General features: G+C 48.2%; 2 protein-coding genes and 1 long non-coding RNA gene across 4 annotated transcripts in view; 1 reads left to right on the top strand and 2 right to left on the bottom strand.

The window, feature by feature from the left end:
* The window catches only part of LOC144727498 (striated muscle preferentially expressed protein kinase-like), a 40046-nt gene extending 35484 nt beyond the window's left edge, over window positions 1-4562 (top strand). The window contains exons 30-34 of the mRNA XM_078606374.1: window positions 402-644; window positions 1747-1970; window positions 2867-2942; window positions 3235-3384; window positions 3777-4562. Of these exons, the coding sequence (XP_078462500.1) occupies window positions 402-644; window positions 1747-1970; window positions 2867-2942; window positions 3235-3384; window positions 3777-4005 (922 nt within the window). The 3' untranslated portion in view covers window positions 4006-4562. The remainder of the gene's footprint in view (window positions 1-401; window positions 645-1746; window positions 1971-2866; window positions 2943-3234; window positions 3385-3776) is intronic.
* Window positions 303-3563, bottom strand: LOC144727506 (uncharacterized). The gene is made up of 2 exons (XR_013587403.1): window positions 3193-3563; window positions 303-1921 (listed from the first exon to the last, which is right to left on the bottom strand). It is a non-coding gene; the product is annotated as an uncharacterized LOC144727506 (long non-coding RNA).
* A 5491-nt stretch (window positions 4563-10053) lies between the features above and the next one.
* LOC144727491 (guanylate kinase-like) lies at window positions 10054-17124 on the bottom strand. 2 transcript variants are annotated; one of them, XM_078606370.1, is made up of 8 exons: window positions 17020-17124; window positions 13366-13486; window positions 13096-13137; window positions 12764-12860; window positions 11994-12132; window positions 11420-11504; window positions 10985-11070; window positions 10054-10608 (listed from the first exon to the last, which is right to left on the bottom strand). In XM_078606370.1, the coding sequence occupies exons 2-8, from the start codon at window positions 13475-13477 to the stop codon at window positions 10576-10578; spliced, it is 594 nt and encodes a 197-aa protein (XP_078462496.1). In that variant the 5' UTR covers window positions 13478-13486; window positions 17020-17124; the 3' UTR covers window positions 10054-10575. The 2 variants fall into 2 exon arrangements, with proteins under 2 accessions (XP_078462496.1, XP_078462486.1); XM_078606360.1 differs by lacking the exon at window positions 17020-17124 and adding an exon at window positions 14789-14810.
* Window positions 17125-18764: the final 1640 nt, after the last annotated feature.

Here is an 18764-nt window from a genome sequence, read left to right as displayed (position 1 = left end):
AGCGGTGTGGCTGCCAGGAGGAGCTGCGGAGAGAGAGAGAGAGAGGGCTGCGTGTTAGAGGCAGCGGTGTGGCTGCCAGGAGGAGCTGCGGAGAGAGAGAGAGACAGCAAGAGGCTGTCAGAGCTGCGGAGGGAGAGGAGTTGCAGCGAGTACAGCCAAGGGGGGCTGTGTGAGAGAAACAGCAGCGGAGCTGCTGTTGTGGATCGGGCCGACATTGGAGTCAGCACCGTGGAGAAGCTACAGAGTAAAGACAGCCGTGTGGGTGTACAGCACGAACCGAATAAAGGACACTGAGCCAGACATCGTGGTCCAGTCATTTATTACAGAATTATGGGACAAGCCAAAAAAAAAATACACAAAAAAATGTTTTCCCCCGTTGAACTGTTTGAACGACGCGGCAGGGGCCGGTTCGGAGTGATCCGGGTGTGCCGCGAGAACGCCACGGGCCGTGCGTTCGCAGCCAAGGTGCTGGCCGCGGCGGACGAGGAGAGCCGAGCCTTGGCGCGCGCCGAGTTCGATGCCCTGCGCTCGCTGAGCCACGAGCACGTGCTGGCCGTGCACGAGGCGTTCGTCACGCCGCGCCACGTCGTGCTCGTCACCGAGCTCGTCGGCGGCAATGAGCTGCTGCAGCACCTGTGCGAGAGGCGAGTGTGGACACGCGCCGGGGGGCGGTCAAGTGTGCGTGGGTTTGTCGCAATCTGAATATTTACTTGCGCTGGAGGAATCCGATGAGCTACACAGCTCTTTTTCATGGACGGCCAGCAGGAGGCGGGTCATTTCCACGTGGCCAACCGCGGTGGTTTCCTGCTGTTCCTGGAGGAGCCCTAAGGTGTTGGGGAGGGGGTGGGTAGTGTCTCCTGGAGCCACCAAGTGGGGTTCGGCCTGAAGACGTCAGGGATGCCTGTTCCCCCGGGGGTCTCCGGTGCTTGCTTCTTGTGGTGATTTCCCTGTGGTTATTTGGTCAGGTAATTGAGGTGGAGGGGTGACCAGCCCCACGCCTCAAGGTGCACCTCGTCTGGCACTTAGTGGTAAAAGGCGGTTGTTATCGTTGTGGGTTTGGAGAGTGGTAGTGGAGTGGTGAGCACACTTCATTGCAAAACCGGCGACACCAGTCCGATTCCCGCTCACGGCCAATACCTAAACCGTTCCTGGGCCTCTCCTAAGTCGCCTCAGCCTTACATGAGTACCTGGTGTGGTGTGTTGAGTACCTGGTGCGGTGTGTACACATCAGCGCTGAAGGCGGTTGGGTATGGTGATGACCACCCACCCCCTCGAATGCTGTGCCGTTCGAAGTAGTTGATCACTAACAGTTTTAAAGCTATATGGGGGATCTTTTTTACGTCTGCGTGCATGGCTACGTCAATGTTTGTGTACATATGTTTCTGTGTGTGTGCATTCAGATCTCTATGCATGTGTATTCGTGTGCCTGTCTCTCTATGTGCATTTGTGTCCGTATGTATGTGCACGTGCTTGGCACTGTCCATGTGTGGGTGCATGTGTCTCCCATTGTGATGTGTGTCTCTGTCTGGCTATGTCTGCGTGTGCACATATCACAGTACCACACTTTGTGTGTGTCTACGTGTGTCTATGCGTGTGTGTTTAACACAAACTGTAACGACAGCTCCCCCCCCTCCCTCCTTTCCCTGATCCTGTCCCGCTCACAACTAAATTCCATTCCCGGTCTGAAGAGGTACAGAGGTACGTCCGCTCTGGGTAAAAACACGTGCCTCGACCCTCCCGTGACAGGGTTGCGTACTCCGAGGAGGACCTGGTGCTGCTGCTGCGCCAGCTGGCACGCGCGCTGGAGCACGTGCACGGGCGCGGCCTGCTGCACTTGGACGTGTGCCCCGCCAACGTCGTCGTGAGCCCCACGCGCATCCTCAAACTCATCGACTTCGGCAGCACACGGAAAGTCGCCGCACTGGGGACAGGGGGCAACAGCGGGAGCAGCGGCACCCTGGAGTACAGCGGTGGGTGGCGGGGTGCCTGAGTGGCTGAGTAGATGGGTGGCTGAGTAGATGGGTAGCTGGGTGGCTGAGTGGCTGAGTAGATGGGTGGCTGAGTGGCTGAGTAGATGGGTGGCTGAGTGGCTGAGTAGATGGGTGGCTGAGTGGCTGAGTAGATGGGTGGCTGAGTGGCTGAGTAGATGGGTGGCTGAGTGGCTGAGTAGATGGGTGGCTGAGTGGCTGAGTAGATGGGTGGCTGAGTGGCTGAGTAGATGGGTGGCTGAGTGGCTGAGTAGATGGGCGGCTGAGTAGATGGGTGGCTGAGTGGCTGAGTAGATGGGTGGCTGAGTGGCTGAGTAGATGGGTGGCTGAGTGGTTGAGTGGCTGAGTAGATGGGTGGCTGAGTGGCTGAGTAGATCGGTGGCTGGGTGGCTGAGTAGATGGGTGGCTGAGTGGCTGAGTAGATGGGTGGCTGAGTGGCTGAGTAGATGGGTGGCTGAGTAGATGGGTGGCTGGGTGGCTGAGTGGCTGAGTAGATGGGTGGCTGGGTGGCTGAGTAGATGGGTGGCTGAGTAGATGGGTGGTGGCTGAGTAGATGGGTGGCTGGGTGGCTGAGTACAAGACTAACAACGGAATGGCAGCCAAAGGATCACGTCTGAGATGATGCCCACCACGGAGATGGAGCAATGAACCCCTCTCTAGTGCAGGAGCTAGATGGATTGTTGCATCACAAGACTGTGCGAAATTGCCATGTCTTGAGAAGGCTGTCATCCAGCAGACGATGATGATGATAAAATCTTTGGTACCTCAAGTGGGACTGACATTTTTTCTCTGGGTCCTGTAACTATTGTGGTTTTACTGCTCTCTCTTCCCTACCCTGACCCCATTTGTACCACCCCACCACCTTCCTCTGCCTCCAGCCCCGGAGGTGATAAAGGGAGGACCGTTCAGCACCCCTGCGGATATTTGGGGTCTGGGCGTCATCACATTTATCGTGTACGTACCACACAGCAACCCACAATGCGGCCCTAACCTCCAACTCGCATCCGTAAGTGAGAGTGACTCGGATAACCCTGGAGAGTTTATAAAATACTCAATCAGCGATAGGGCTGTGGCAGGGTCTGGGCGAGATGTTTATTGTCTGGGTTGCCTTTTTTACGTGCAAAATCCATGATGCTGCTGCTGCTATGTACGCCACACAAGCTGCAACCGACGTTGGTGGGACCCGGAGTGTGCTGTGCTTTACCGGTGCCCACTGCTGTGTGTGGGTGCTCCGTGCGGACGGCAGACTCAGCGGCGGGCATCCATTCCTCGCGCCGAACGTCGAGCAGACGTGCGCCAACATCCGCAGGGCAGAGGTCAACTTCGGCAGCTGCTACTCGAAGGTGTCGAGGAACGCGGTGCTCTTCCTCAAGAACATACTCCTCCTAAACCCCGTGTGAGTCACGAGTGGCTGCCCGTGTGCGTTCATATGCGTGCATAGCCCTTTTGTCAATCCACTGCCGGATGAGTGGATCAGGGTCGTGGGGGTTAATAGACCCTACTTGGCCGCGCTGATCAGTGCGGGTTGGTGAAGGCGAGCGAGCGTAAACGTGCGAATGCATGAGTTACGTCAGCTTGTTGTCAGCAGAGGGCAGTGCAGCAGAGCCCATTGTGTTCCTGTACTTTCTGTGCTCCAACGTGTTTGCTCTCCGCCTTTACCGTGCGGCAGGCTTGAAGTGTCGACAAAACAACCCCCACGACGCGGCGCGCCGCGGAGAGGCCCCCGTCGAGCTCTGGGCCGACAAGAGTGCAGCGTGTGTACAACGGTGCATTGTCGCTGTGTTGCAGGAGCCGCCCCACCTCGCCCGAGTGCCTGGCAGCGCCGTGGCTGCAGGATGACCCCGTGAGTCGCTCGCGTCGCTCCTCGTTGCTTTTCCCGTCCCGGGCGCTCCGCACCTTCATTCGTGCGGAGGAGGAGCGGCGGCGCCGTGTCGCCACGCGGCAGAATGTGGGGCCCACGGCGGCCCAGGCTCAGGGCCACAGGAAGGAGCTACAGAACCAAGACCAGGACCTGTAGGGCACGTCTCGGGATCTCCAGAGTCTATAGCAGGATCTCTAATGCCATAAACCAGGACATCCAGAATCTGGACCAGGATCTCGAGAGTCTGTGACCTCTAGAGCAGAGACTGGGATCTCTAGTGCCTCGACCAAGACCTACAGAACATAGACCAGTACCTCTAGAACATAGACGAAGACCGCTAGAGTCTAGCCCAGCATTTCTAAAGCCTAAACCAGGACCTCTGGAGTCTAGACTCGAGTGCTGGATGAAGGAACTCTGCGTGGCACGGGTTGCACGGTGTGGTTGTGGGGGAGCTGCGCAGCGCCGCTGGGGAGCTTGATCGGCAGGGATCGCCCCCTTTGCCCTCGCAGTGACACCCCCCCCCTCCCCGCACCCTGCCCCAAAACGCGCCTTAATGTGGGGCCGCCCGTAGAGGGGGGACCTCCTTTCAGCATCAGCTCTGCAGCACAAACCGCATGCTGTCGTGAATAGCAGTCAAGTAAGGGGCCATCCATTCAGTATGTACGCATGGAGGGGGGTTAACCCAAATGCGTACGCTTGCGTAGGGGGGGGTCTACTCACAATGTACGTACGCATAGGAAACGGGGGGGGGGGGGTGAAGCCTCGATAATAACTTGTCTACATTGGCCTTCAAATGAGTTAGATAGTCCGGCAGTGGACTATCCGTTTGCTTAAACACGTTAATATTATTAATCCTTGATCGTTTCTGCGTGGATTAAATATCGGCCGTTCTATAGGATTCGGGTGGTGGGGGGGGGTGTGTAAAAAGTCCGCGGGCCTACAGGGAAGGGGCGAGGGGTCAAGTTTTGGCAGATTTTTGCGTAACTACTCAATGGATGGCCCGCAACGATTCACCAACCCCCCACCCACCCATCCCCCCCCCCACCCATCCCCCCCCCCCCACTCATCCCCCCCTTGCTAATTCAATTGTCTTGACAAGTTTTTATATCTAGTTTTTACTATATATATATTTCCCCCCCCCCCCCCCGTCTCATTCGTAACAGTTCCGTTCGCACATTTAGCTTGAATGTACCATTCGCATAACATTTGCATACGGCTTTTACAAACCGTGATGTAATTCTCACGCGCACGACTCGAGGTGCATCGCGAGCGTAAACGTCGGTTTTAACCGATGAATCGGCGCACCATTACATGCCCTGAGCTGTTAGTCCACCCAGGGGGGATTTTTTGGAGCGGGAGCAACTCCTGGAAAGTGCCGACTGCCCCGCTCGCTCTTGCCGACGCTCTCACTGCCCCGCGATGGAGAATACGCCGGGCGATATTTTTTGTCACACAGCCAGCTGCCAAAACACTGCAGCTTCCACGAGGGCTGTCAAAAAACATAGCCACGTCTGGTTAGCTCCCCTGCAACGAGCAGGAATCTTTGGACAAGGCTACTGCTCCCCTCAATTCTCAAGAATAATAGCGGAGGGGCATGATGCCACATTTTTACACGGGTATTCATACACCCTCGACCCGCCAACAACAATGATTCACATTTTCTCCTCCACCCACATCAGCCGCTAATCCCCGCGTTGTGCAGAGAGAGCCATGAACGCACGCGCTGCGTGCTTAGCCCGCAACATGTGCCTTTTAAGGGAATTTTGTTACTGATCCTTTACACATCTGGGTGGAGCGGTGGCAAAGCGGTTTGTGCACCATGTTATAAACTCGGCAACATAAGTTCAATCCCCGGCCATGATCGACATGGGTTGCGAGATATATCTGTACAGATCCTGCCTGCCCCCCCCCCACCATCTCAACCTTGCACCAACCAGCACCGGCACTGACCAGCGTAGTGAAGTATGGTCAAACAACATCCATAACTGACATGGCATGGCCTGAAATTATTACACATTTGAAGTGTGTACATGGTTGTCATGAAGTACATTTTAAAGTTTAGTCTAAAGCAGTAATTGCTGTGTTCATACTCCTACTACTACGGGAATTGTGTGATCGGCGTGCTGGACGGGCGGTGGGGTGTTACGTGTTCGTTTAAATCAGGGGTGGGGAACGTCCGGCCCGAGGGCCGTATGAGGCCCGCGAAATCATTTAGTCTGGCCCTGCCAAGGCAACCGCAGGCGGGACTCGAAATTCAATAAATCTCGGAGCAAACCTGGAAAAGCATTTGCGAGTAGCAACATCATCAATACCAGCTAACATCACGCGCCTCGCCAAAGAGAAGCAGTTCCAGCCATCACATTAAGGGTGAGTTAATTAAATGTTTGACCAAATATAACGGACTAATTTTTAAGTTGATAATTTTGTATGGCCCGCGAATAATGTTATAAATATTCAAATGGCCCTTGGCAGAAAAAAGGTTCCCCGCCCCTGATTTAAAGAGACAGCCGTGGCCTGGCGGGCATCACCGTTTCGGCGTCTGTCACGATGGGTGGGGGATTTCTCTTCCACTGGGACACATGCCGGCTATGGGCGGTGCTGGTTAAATACAGAGACGTGCTTGTAGCGCAGAGGTGAATGTTCAGCCGCCCACCGTAGATTGCCAAGGGCAGGGCCAGATTTGGGAAGGGGGGGGGGTGGAGATTTATCCAGGGCCCAAAACTCCAGAGGGGCCCACGAACATATATCGTTACAATTTTCTATGAACAAAAAAAAGGACTGTTTATTGATAGTATTGTTTTAAAATGAAGGATATAAACAATATTGCCTTCATTAAGGTGGTATTTTTGGCGATATTGTGTCTGTACGTGGAGGAGCGGGGGCGGTCTTTTCTGCTCGAGCGTCCCAGAGGCAAAGATGCCTAAATCCAGCCCTGGCCAAGCGTGGTGCCACAAGATGAAGGCTGTGTACAATTAGCGTGTTTTAATGAACGTGCGTGACGCTTGTTATTTCCAAGAAAAGCGATAATTTGCTGAAGAACTAAAGGGTTTTGGAATAACCTTTGTATAATTGTGTAATATAAAAAAAACGTGCTGCTGTTTTAAAGCAATGTGAATAAAATTAGTAGAAAAAAGCATACAAAATAAATACATGTTTTAATTATGTTGGAAGCAAAAGGGAACAAGCATTATATTTCGCTCGTGACGGGTTCATCATGAAAGGTAAGGAACGCAAACGAGCAACGAGGCATCACTCATCTCCGATAGCAGCCCCAAGCCAGTTTGGGAATTCTACATTCATGTGGCAGTGGCCAGCCTCACCATATAATAAAACATATTCATGACGAACTGGGAGTTTATTTGGTTCATGGGCTGGGTTGAGGTCCAACATGGAATATGAAAATCATAAACTTCCGAATTAACAAGCCAAGGGCTTCGACCACAGCACTACCGAGATGGCTGTGGCAGGATGACGAGCTGCGTCGATGTCTGGGTGGCATTTCAGACTGCGTCACACCTGGCGAAAGAGGTGTGGACCCTATGATGCAAGGGATGAAATAAAGACCCCAGTCCAATGCCCTCCCCCCCTATTCATAACCCGGCGCCTGGGCCTTCCCGCCCGTAGGCTCCGGTGTATTTGCACTGCCTGCAAACCTTTGCACGGAGCGGCGCTCACGTTGAGAATGTAACGCTTCATTGTCTATTTATCTCGTGCATCGTGACCTTTTCTTTCACAGCTGCTTCAAAGTCTCTTGAGAGGAGGCGGGCTCCATGAACAATTGAGGTTGCCTGAAAAGCTGGTTGCTATTTGCTGCTGCCAAATTGGCCGTTCATTTACCATTCCCCTCAAAAGTCTTTGTTCGAGAGCAGCTTACGAATGAGGCAGACTCACTCATCATTTGTTTTGTCTGAGTGATGATTAAATCCTATCAGTGCACGGTTGTACATGTTAAATATTATCTGTAGCTGCTGCATACTAGATTGAGAAAATGTATAAACGGAGGGGAGTGCAGTGAATAGTGCACTGCTCTGCCTTATGAACCCAGCGACCTGTGTTTTATTGGCCATGGCTTGAGTGGTGATATCTGATCCAGTCCTGGGTGCCCCTCTACCTTCTCCAACCTGTAAGCAATACTGATAATAATGGTAAAGTATGGTCAAACAAACCTCCAGCATGGAGATGGCTTCATCTTGCAGAGCATTGACAAGATACGGTCAAGAAAAATGCATGTATGAACGACTAATTATTTAAGCTCGCCATAAATTAATGCCACTTTAATTCCAGTCACCAAGTTGCAACGCTGTCTGTGCAGCATATAAAGATATACATCTAATATCCATGCACAGGTCACTTCTGAGAAGAAAACTTCAAGACTCACGAGTTAGAAAAACAATGGATTTTTTATGTTACTTAAAATGCCTTTCCCATTGTTGATACAGATATGTTGTACAGACTCAAAAACAAAATTTCTGTGCATAAGTAACCAGTGAGACAAAGGCACATTAACGGGCATCTGTATTACAAAATAAATCCAGAAACATTAGTACCAACTTAAAAACAACCCAGAAAAAAATGCTATTGTATTACCCACAAAGGTTAATACAAAAATATGCCATCCAATTTGTACTTTAAAAAAAAATAAAAAAGTGAAAAATCAACATGTAAATCATTTAGCCTCATCTGCATCACAATTGCAATGGCAGTTGAAGACTTACTTCTGTCCCGCTGTTCCCTTTTTGACAATGCAATCAGCATGGATGCACGGGGAGCAAACAAGCAAAACACAGATCAATCAAGCTAAGGAATGTAAGGCTATGCACTCGGATACATTACGATCCAGCCTTTAACGTATAACACTTACACGTGCACACGTGATTATGTAACACGCGGCGAGTCCAACTCGGAGAGAAAAATTAAAGGATTCTACGTTATTGAGCATTCCTATTCCAATGTTCCCATTCTGACAATACATCCCTTGTGCTACAGGTATCCCTCGATTTACAAACCTTGGATTTACGAAATTGTCACTTTTTGATTCACGAAATCGAATTTCCATGAAATTAATAAAAATTCATTCGGCACGCGCCATGAAATCAAACAAAAACCACCCGGGAGCTGCGTCATCCATCCACGGCAGTGTCACGTGATACCTACAGTGCAACAGCAATGCCGCCACATCACCTTTTTAGTCATTCATTCTTTTAGAGAGTTCCCTGAAAAGGTTAATTATTTTTGCTTAAAATGTATTAATCGTTTTAATATGTATGTTACCATTGTTGTATTGTGAAAAGTGATATGTGTATATTTTTAGGTTATGAGTAAGTTGGAATGACTGTCGGAAACACATCCCAAATTTTTTGTATTGAATGAATGGGAAAAGCCATTCCGATTTACGGAATTTCGTTTTGCGCGTTTCTTGAGCGCATCCCTTTCGTAAATAGAGGGGTACCTGTAATATGTGTGTGTACTGTATATATCTAAACTTCGATAAGTAGAGGTAACATTCAGAGGTGTGGACTCGAGTCATGTGACTTGGACTCGAGTCAGACTCGAGTCATGAATTTGATGACTTGCGACTCGACTTGGACTTGCATAACAATGACTTTGTCCCACCTATGAGATGTGGACTCGAGTCATGTGACTTGGACTCGAGTCAGACTCGAGTCATGAATTTGATGACTTGCGACTCGACTTGGACTTGCATAACAATGACTTTGTCCCACCTCTGGTAACATTATATTCCGTGGATCAGTGCAGTTCATGATACACTGCACTTTCAATCAGAGCACGACGATGCTGAGACACTTCACTTCGTGATGCGATTTGGATAGTGGACACTTTGTATCGTGATGTGATGCGGAAAGAATTGGCATAAAATTGTGAAAAATTACGAAACTAACACAAAGAAAACAAGCGCACGACATCCATAACCCCACTGGTTCAACTGCTGGATGTTTGTCACTGCAACGACTAAAATGTTTTATCAAACTGCTTCGGCTGGCTGTAAAACATATAGCGATGTGCAAGCAGTGGGAATATGTGAGGAGTACTCTACACCTATCAGAACTGTTAGCCGTGGGAAAATGTGATCTTGAAATCGCTGTGCTTTTGATATGAATTTTTTAAACGATGAGGTTCAATTTCACCAATGCAGGAAAATAAATCGTAACAGCAGCAGGTTTAACTATAGCACCTACCCATGAGATTATTCAAGCTAATTGAAATAACCCAGCTGTCATCTAACTTATAACAGCTTATTTTTTTATACTTCAAAATGTAAACCTTTTACTTTTTTATGTGGTGTGCAAAACAACTAAATAGCTATACCAAGTGCAGGAATGCAAGGGATATTATTACATGGAGAGAAATTGGCCCTAATTGACATACAGTAGAAGCTGGATATAAATCACACCTTAAAAGGAACACATGCTTACATTCAACTGGTGATGGGAGGCAAAGGGTGACTTCTGATACAAGCACGACTTCGAATATGAGCACAGCTGGCATTGCTCCTAAATAATGGTCTAATATATTCAGCTTCTCCTGTATACAGATTCAAAGGCTCTCAATAAACACATTGAAGACTACATGATATGACTGTAACAAGCGAGAGGGGGCACACGATGGCAGCCATGAAGCCAATGCAGTAACGCAAGTACGTTACTTTCCCTAAGGCTTCACGCCAACCCAGCACGTACACTCATCCTCTTCACGCCCTGTGCGCCTCTAGTCATGGGCATTCTGCACCTTTGCGATCTCCTGCAGGGGACGGGGGTGGGAACAGAAAATTAATCAGCGTTCATAGTCACATTGCGATGCTGCCGTGGTGCGATGGTTAGCGCAATGGACTTGCAATGCAGAGATTGCCTGTTCGATTATATCTCCCAACAGTATAAATTGGGAATGTCAGTATGTCGGCAAGTTTGCGTGTGGTTGGACAAAGTGTGGCCAGTGTGGAAGAGTAGACCAAATACCCTGCAGGTGTAACTTTTCTGTCAGTGGTGCGAGTAATTGCAGGGCTGTACCTTCACCACCTTTCATTGCCACAAAGAGTAACAACATCTTCTGGTAACCAGCTAGTAATGCAACCACAGCTCACTGGTTACGGATAACAAGTTTCAAATGAGAGGAATACCTTTTTGACAAGTTCCTTAAGTTGTGCATAAGCCTCTTGTAGTTCATCATTCACTACGATTGCATCAAAGGCCCCTGGCTCCTTACCTGAAAAGAAAATCAGTTGAGGATATGCATGCATCCTGTGCAGAGCAAGGTAAACATGTGGCATGTGAAAAATCAACAAACCAAGTGGAAACAAGCCGACTTGCAAGGTTGGCTAGTGGTAACAAAAAAAACTAGTGATGAAAATACAGTCAAGACACAAGAATCACTTTCCAGGAATTATTACACAAGAGATGGATTGATTCAAAATCGATTCAGTCTACATACATATGGGGTGTGGAAAGGAATGCAGCTTGCATTGCTCCGTGAGTAGGAATGTCAACACAAAATGCCCCTGAAGCTCAGCTCAAGGTACGGCGATCAATAGTCATGGACGGGAATGGGCACTGACTGAATTCGATCTCTTTCTTGGCCGCCTTCAGCCTCCTCTTGAGGCTGTCGTCATTCTCAGTCTTCCGGAGACGCAGTCGCTCCTCCTGCAAAGTCGGCACGCAGCAGGTTTTACCGGATTTAACGGTTTGAGCCTCGTGAAGATAAATTATAACGTGGACGAAAAGTCATACATACGTAGATTCCAAAAGGCATGCCTTCATATAGTGTAATTACCTTCCGAGCCGCATGGCGAAATGACATCACACGTAATGGGGTCGTGGGGAGGCAAGGTGCGCGCATGGCGTCAATTCATTACTCGAGCTGAAAAGGTTTATCTGCTCAATTAAAGTTGTTTTGTTATCAAAGTTTTGGCAATCTTTTGATTAGTTTGGCTGGTTTTCTGTAGAGTAAGTGCCAAATACACAACTTCATATTTCATCATTAATATTGGATAGTTACCAGAGTCATTGTGACTCCATGTTAAACATAAGCATGTTTAACATGGGGTCACAATGCCTTCATGCTTTAAGCCATAATTTTCGACTCTTGTTTGAGTACAGCATACGGCCCAGTGGCACGGGCAATGCACGTACCAGGATGGTGATGGATGGTGGCTGGATGGAGATGTAGAGGGGATTGAGGTCAGTCTTCTTCATGCTGTGCACTCCTTGCATGTCTATGTCCAGGATGCAAATCTGGTTCTTGTCCAGTACTGCCCTCACTGCAGACTTACTACACGACGAGATTGCAGAAATATTTTACATTCACGTAATTTCACATGCTGCTTTATACAAGCCATTAACTGATAAAAATGATTAACTAGACCAAGGGTCCATAGTAATATTAAGGCATGGGCCACAAAGGAAATCTCTCGACTACCCATGGGTAAAGAGTGTTACATTGAAACCTAGCGAACGTCACGCCCCATTATCGAGTGACGTTACGTTTGCCAACAAGAGCATTGTCCAGTGAGCATTCACAATATCACGAGTGCTTACGGACCAGTCAAAACCACGCCGCATGTTGGCTCCACAGGCTGGAAGTTGTGTACCCCTGAAGTAGAGTGTGCCTCTTCGCATTCACGAAGGATGCATATTTCACATTTTTGTGGCACACAAATGTAATGCTCATACCACAAAACAAATAACCTTTTTCAATACAGCATTTTTATGAAGCCCTTGTGTGCTCAATACACAGGAAACAATTAGCCTTTCGGTGGCAAGGGAACACTGCTTGGTCCTGGGTGTGCTGCAATATATTGTGATGACATGATCTTTAAAAATTATGAGCACAACAAAGGTCACTTGAAGGTCACATTAAGACAAGCGCAGTATAATACAATTAACTAAAAAGACAAGGTGACCTGGTGCCGTAGAGGTTTCCCGAGTACTCAGCGTGCTCGATGAACTCCCCCGCGGCAATGAGACGTAGCATCTCTTCACGGGTCACAAAGTGGTAATCTGCACAAACATCCAGGCTAATTATTTGCAATATTGACTCTCACACAGATAGACAACTTATTGTATGCTTGACAATGATGTTTGATGCTCATATACCCAGTTGGTCGAAAACACAATCACGTTGTTTTTCTCTTTAACAAGTCACACATTTTTATATTTCATTTTATGCATGACTGTTGCAGTAAGCTGTTTTTCCTGGCTGGAAACATTATTTCTGTTTTCAATCCACAATTACCTTTCCCAGTTACTTCTCCAGGCCTTGGCTTCCTTGTAGTGTCTGAAGAAGAGAGAAGGCATTGTTGACATAAGTTTTCAAATCACGACGACAGTCCACAGAACAAACATTTATTCTGTCCTCAGTGCCCTTACAAATGTACTCGGCAGTGGCTGAACATGTCACTTGTCACTATCATCCACAATCCAAAGTGATGCTGGCTGCCATCACATGGAAGAGTGAGCTGGCATGCGTCAACCTTAGCTGAGCGGTGTATTGTGATGTCCTTACGTGACACACTGAGGCCAAACACGCCCTCAAACTCGGACATGAGCTTCTTGATGAGGGTGCTCTTCCCACAGCCTGAGGGTCCGCTCAGTACCACAGGGCGAGGTCCAGCCATGATTCTGCACTGCAGGGGGAAGAACCACACACGCATTTAGCCACTGAACATGCAGAGGTTTAATACACACTTGGAAAACGTTTCTGGACGTTGGTGTAGGTGGTGTTAAGAGCACGAGACCTGTACAATAACAATACTGTTTAGTGAAGTGAGGGAGGGGGGAACCCAGAACCAGCTTAAAAACCACTCAACCAGTTTAGATACGACTTGTCATTGCAAGTAATAGCTGGGAATGGAATTCCGGTTATTTGGTTCATAGTACAGTGAGCTAACCACTGCACTACCCCTGCACATTTACATTGTTGAGACACCTTTGTGTGATCGTTGATTTTAAAATAGTTTTGCTTGTACCTCTACATTGAACGCAGTGTACTTCTGTCTACGTATGTAAAGTTAGCGAGTTAAGCTGAGTGCAAAGGGCAACAGTTAACTGTGCCATTAACATTGCTTATTATATTTTAAATGGTAGGTTTTATAGCTGTAAGACCTCAACAGTGCATCTAAGAATTAAAAAAGTCAGAAAACATCTTCGTCTTCCATCCAGCTGTTTCCAGCCCTGATCCAGTGGTGCATACTTCACATTCCTATGGCAAAGGCCAACTTGAGAATCACAGAGCCACAATCGTGGATCAAGGAAACTTTTGGTCGTGTTTTTGAAAACTGACAACCATCAATGCTGCATTACTGCAATTAAAGGTTTACAAAACGGGTTATTCATTAGCACTTCAGATTAGGCCAGATAAAACCGCGTTGCTTGCGCAGAATTTAAATCGCCTGTCCTTTACAGCACAAGGGGCAGCTAAAAATAACTCAAAAGAAATGTGGATGTGCCCGTTCGGGTGAATAGACTAGGCACTGCCCATACACACAGCCACCTACACAGCAATGCACTGCATAGAATTACACCTCACAGGTCATGCGTGCAGACACAATACCAGGACACAACTATGCAGAATCTATGACCATGCATAAACACACTCAAGCACAGCCAATAATGCATGCTTGTGACCACAAAGCATTCCACGCAATACTCGTGTTCAGGAAACGCAAACACATTTCTCGTCATCTCCTTTGTGTGACAGTGTGTGACGAAACCACATGCATGAGCTGGTACATGAATGCACACTGGAATATGAATGCATAAAAATACAGACTGGGAATACTCACAGATATTACTCATAAATATTAAAACACAAAGCTATATATGTGCACACACAATGATATATAAACACTCACGCTGGCATATACAAAGCCAAATATCCCCCGTATAGCGTTAACAAGACTTTTAGGGTAAGTACTGTTTGCGAGCACCTATGAAGGTGGTGGGTGGGCAGCACTCTGCCCGACGGCCTTTGTCTCTGTAGTGGAAATGTTTACACATCGCATTAGGTAAGAATTTGAGGCCGAGTCAACTTAGGGGAGGCCCATGACCGGTTCAGATAATTGTCACGAGTGTTGCCCATGAGCTGGCATTGCACTCTGGAAGCTTGGTCTGTAGCGCAGCACACTAACCACTGCTCCACCATATATAAACACTCACAGATGATACACATGAAGACACATTGGCATATGAACAAAATACAAGTGGGGATGATTTTACCATACGTTGGTCAGTCCGGTTTGGTGGATATAGGACGCAACCACATGGGAGCGTAGAAGTGCAATACAACAATGGATTATGCTGCACTGCCTCTGTTGTTCACAACGTAGAACACAGTAGCCTCGTTAATGGATGGTGGTCACCCATCCAAGAATAATCCAAGCTCAATCCAACATGTGCCAAATCATCAGGAAGACATCCGATCTCTACGCGCCACAAACAAAATAATCTCTAGCCATTCTAAATTCGATAACAGGAGTTTGCAAACTCCACAAGCATCTCAGCTCCACTGTTTTGATCCGTCGGTGTTTTCCCGACTACGATTAACTTGCAATCGAAAGGGGTAATCACAAATGCCGTATCAATACGTTATACGTGAACGTCGCACATTACGTAGCAAACCGTGCTCATCCGAGGTCTAGGAATTGCTGCATGTAGCCTTTAGGGGGAAGTGAATTAAAGCATTTGCGTGTTTGATGGCTTCATTAAAAGACACGCCAAGCCGTGTAAATGACAAAATATGGCTATTATCATCACCATGAGTGCCAGGTGTACATGTGCATTCACGCGTAATTAGAGGCCGACAACATTATTCGTGTCTCGCCGTTTCTCTTTCTCTCTTTGTGTGTCTCTGAATGTCTGTGTGTGTGTCGTCGTTATATGAAGGTGTGTGTCGTTATATGAAGGTGTGTCGTTATATGAAGGTGTGTGTCGTTATATGAAGGTGTGTGTCGTTATATGAAGGTGTGTGTCGTTATATGAAGGTGTGTGTCGTTATATGAAGGTGTGTGTCGTTATATGAAGGTGTGTGTAGTTATATGGTGTTTGTCGTTATATGAAGGTGTGTGTCGTTATATGAAGGTGTGTGTCGTGATATGAAGGTGTGTGTCGTGATATGAAGGTGTGTGTCGTTATATTAAGGTGTGTGTCGTTATATGAAGGTGTGTGTCGTTATATGAAGGTGTGTGTAGTTATATGAAGGTGTGTGTCGTTATATGAAGGTGTGTGTCGTGATATGAAGGAGTGTGTCGTTATATGAAGGTGTGTGTCGTTATATGAAGGTGTGTGTCGTTATATGAAGGTGTGTGTCGTGATATGAAGGTGTGTGTCGTGATATGAAGGTGTGTGTCGTTTGGTGAAGTTGCATGCGTCTCTTCGAGTGTTTGTTGTCCATCTTTGTGACTCAAGTCTCGATGTGTTTGTCTGGATCTCTGCCTGCCATCAATCTATCTGCGCGTCTCTCCGTGTCTCTGTATTTTATTCCACAGCTGTCTCTCTCCCAAAGTCGCTACCTATGCTAGGACTCCCCAACTCCGGGGGTATCCCGAACTTTATAAGAGATCCCACACAGTTATCCCACACCACCACCACCGTCACCATCTCCACCACAAGATTCGCCAGACAGCCTTGACAGATTGGTGGGACGAGTGCCCTTCGCGATTATGAACGTCAGCAAGGAGCATTGAAGGTGTAGTCAGAACAACGCCTCGGCCACCTTTGTCTCCCCACTGCTTCAAAGGTTTAAGGCCGAGTTTACCTTGGGTAGGCCCACGATCTGTTCAGATACTCACCACTGATGAGTGAAAAATCGAACTCTGTTCGCCGGATTCGTTGCGCAACCTGCCCGAATCTCCACAAATCACCACCATCAACTCCTCCTGAGAAGCATGCCGGGCAATCGTCTAAATCCTCCTGTCAAAGGAGATGTCCCACTGCTCACCCCCCCATCATCAATCCATCGCTCATTAACGTCCATCGTCAACGCGGGCGGCGTGTCGCTCACTTGCAGCTCTCTCTCTCTCCTCCACCTTCTCCAAAGCGAGAGCCGCGCCAACCGCAGCCAACGCCAATCGAAGTCAAACGACGCCGCCGCCAACGCTAGGAATACCGACAACGCGACCCCGAGCAAATGCAGAACGCGCAACACGACCCCGATACGAACCCGCGGTGTGAACGCGACCAACGCCGCTGATGCTGCCAACGCCGCCGCCGCCGCTGCTACTACTGCCACAGGCGCGAGACCGCGGCGAGTGCCGGCACGGTAGTCGAAACGCGAGTCGCCCCTGGGGCACGCGGTGCCACGAGAGCACGCGCGCGTATGCGCACCCTTGCTGCCTCGGAGGCGTTTCTCATTGTGAAAAATAAATAGGGGGAGGGGCGTAACCGAGGCCCCACCCCCTACCCCTATGACGTTTCCCCATCTTTGTTTTTGTTGAGGTGGTTGAGGGGTTCGTTGGACCGCTGTTCCAACTTCTTGGTCGCTGTTTCAAGTTCAAGTTTATTTATTAGGTATGGCCCTGTGAGCCATTCGGCTCTTGAATCGGGTGCAACCGCAACAAACAAGAACATGAACAAGAATACATCTTATAGTGACTATGTGCAAACAGAAAATCCAAGAAAAAACAGCAAAATATTGCAGAAAAAGCACCGTACACCAACCCTGTGCAAAATCCCAGTGGGATGCAAGTCAAACAACAACAACCACAAGACAACTTAGATTAAGGCCATAAGTCTAACTCTGTAGTACAACAAACAAACATGGCCAAACCAAAAAACTTTTCGAAAATCACCAAAATAAAGCCATAACAGCAATGACACAGTAGTCATAGGAACTGTGACCGAATTTTCACAATAAACGACGTAAACAACATGTACCACCAAAACCCTGCAGCCATAGCTGGCTGCATGAGTCACTCCACAACAGTAGGAGCATCAGTCGGAGTATCAACATTTTTCAATGCACCTTTAAGATCAGCACACTAAATCAAAACACAGATCATACTTTGCAGCGATCATCTGGAGCGAAACATTGTATTTTAGGCCACTAAATTGCAGTGGCAGCTAGGGGTGTAAAACTCCTCTAGAGCAGTTTTGAGTGAAGATCTCATAAGTAGTGTTTCAAGTTGCAGTTTATTGGCAATAGCATTCCAGACCCTGGGGGGGTTTGTGGCTTTGTGCCGAGCGGAGCTGTCAAAAGTCGTCGCCGCCGTTGCTCTCCTTTGTTTTTCGTTCCCCATTCACCACGCCGCATCGACCGGCGTGGTGAAGTATGGTCAGAAATTATTATGATGTCTCCCCGCATCATCACCAACCCGCCACTGGCCAGCGTGCGCTGAAGCGTGGGTCAATAGAACTTCCCACCAACCGAGCAAGCGTGGAGAGAGACATTTCGTGCAGCAGTTGATTGATCATGACTTATGTTGCTGCTGATGATGATGACGATACAGTGTTATTTGGATGTTTTAGTACGATTAAAATACAGGTAAAACGTGTTCACTGCTCATGTTTACTTTTCTGAGCCAATTATGGAGATTCCGCGTTCTCTTGCGTGGGTAGGGGGGGTTGGTGAGAGTTCAGTCCATTTCTTCGGCAATCTTAACTTCCCACAATGGTACCTGTTTTATCCACCCTGGGTGAATGATACGTCGAGCTGAATCGCCTACCTGTATAAGTATTTGAACTGGCAACAGTTCCGACTGCGATTCGAACTACTTAAAGCACCCGCGCCTCTTGGCGGGATTAAATAATACAATTTGCCAGTGGCTTTATTATGTTTATGTATTACAGACATTGCTCTCGCATTGTTAATATTGGGTATTCAAACTGCAGTGGTGTAATGGTTAGCACACTGGACTTGCAGTTCATAGTCGTGTGTCGTGGGATAAAGTGTGGTGGGTGCTCTCATAC

The sequence above is a fragment of the Lampetra planeri genome, chromosome 2, assembly GCF_965212315.1.
Source record: "Lampetra planeri chromosome 2, kcLamPlan1.2.h2, whole genome shotgun sequence".
Lineage (NCBI taxonomy): Eukaryota > Metazoa > Chordata > Hyperoartia > Petromyzontiformes > Petromyzontidae > Lampetra > Lampetra planeri.
The sequence above is the reverse complement of the archived record's forward strand: the minus strand, read 5'-3'. Positions and strand labels throughout refer to the sequence as shown.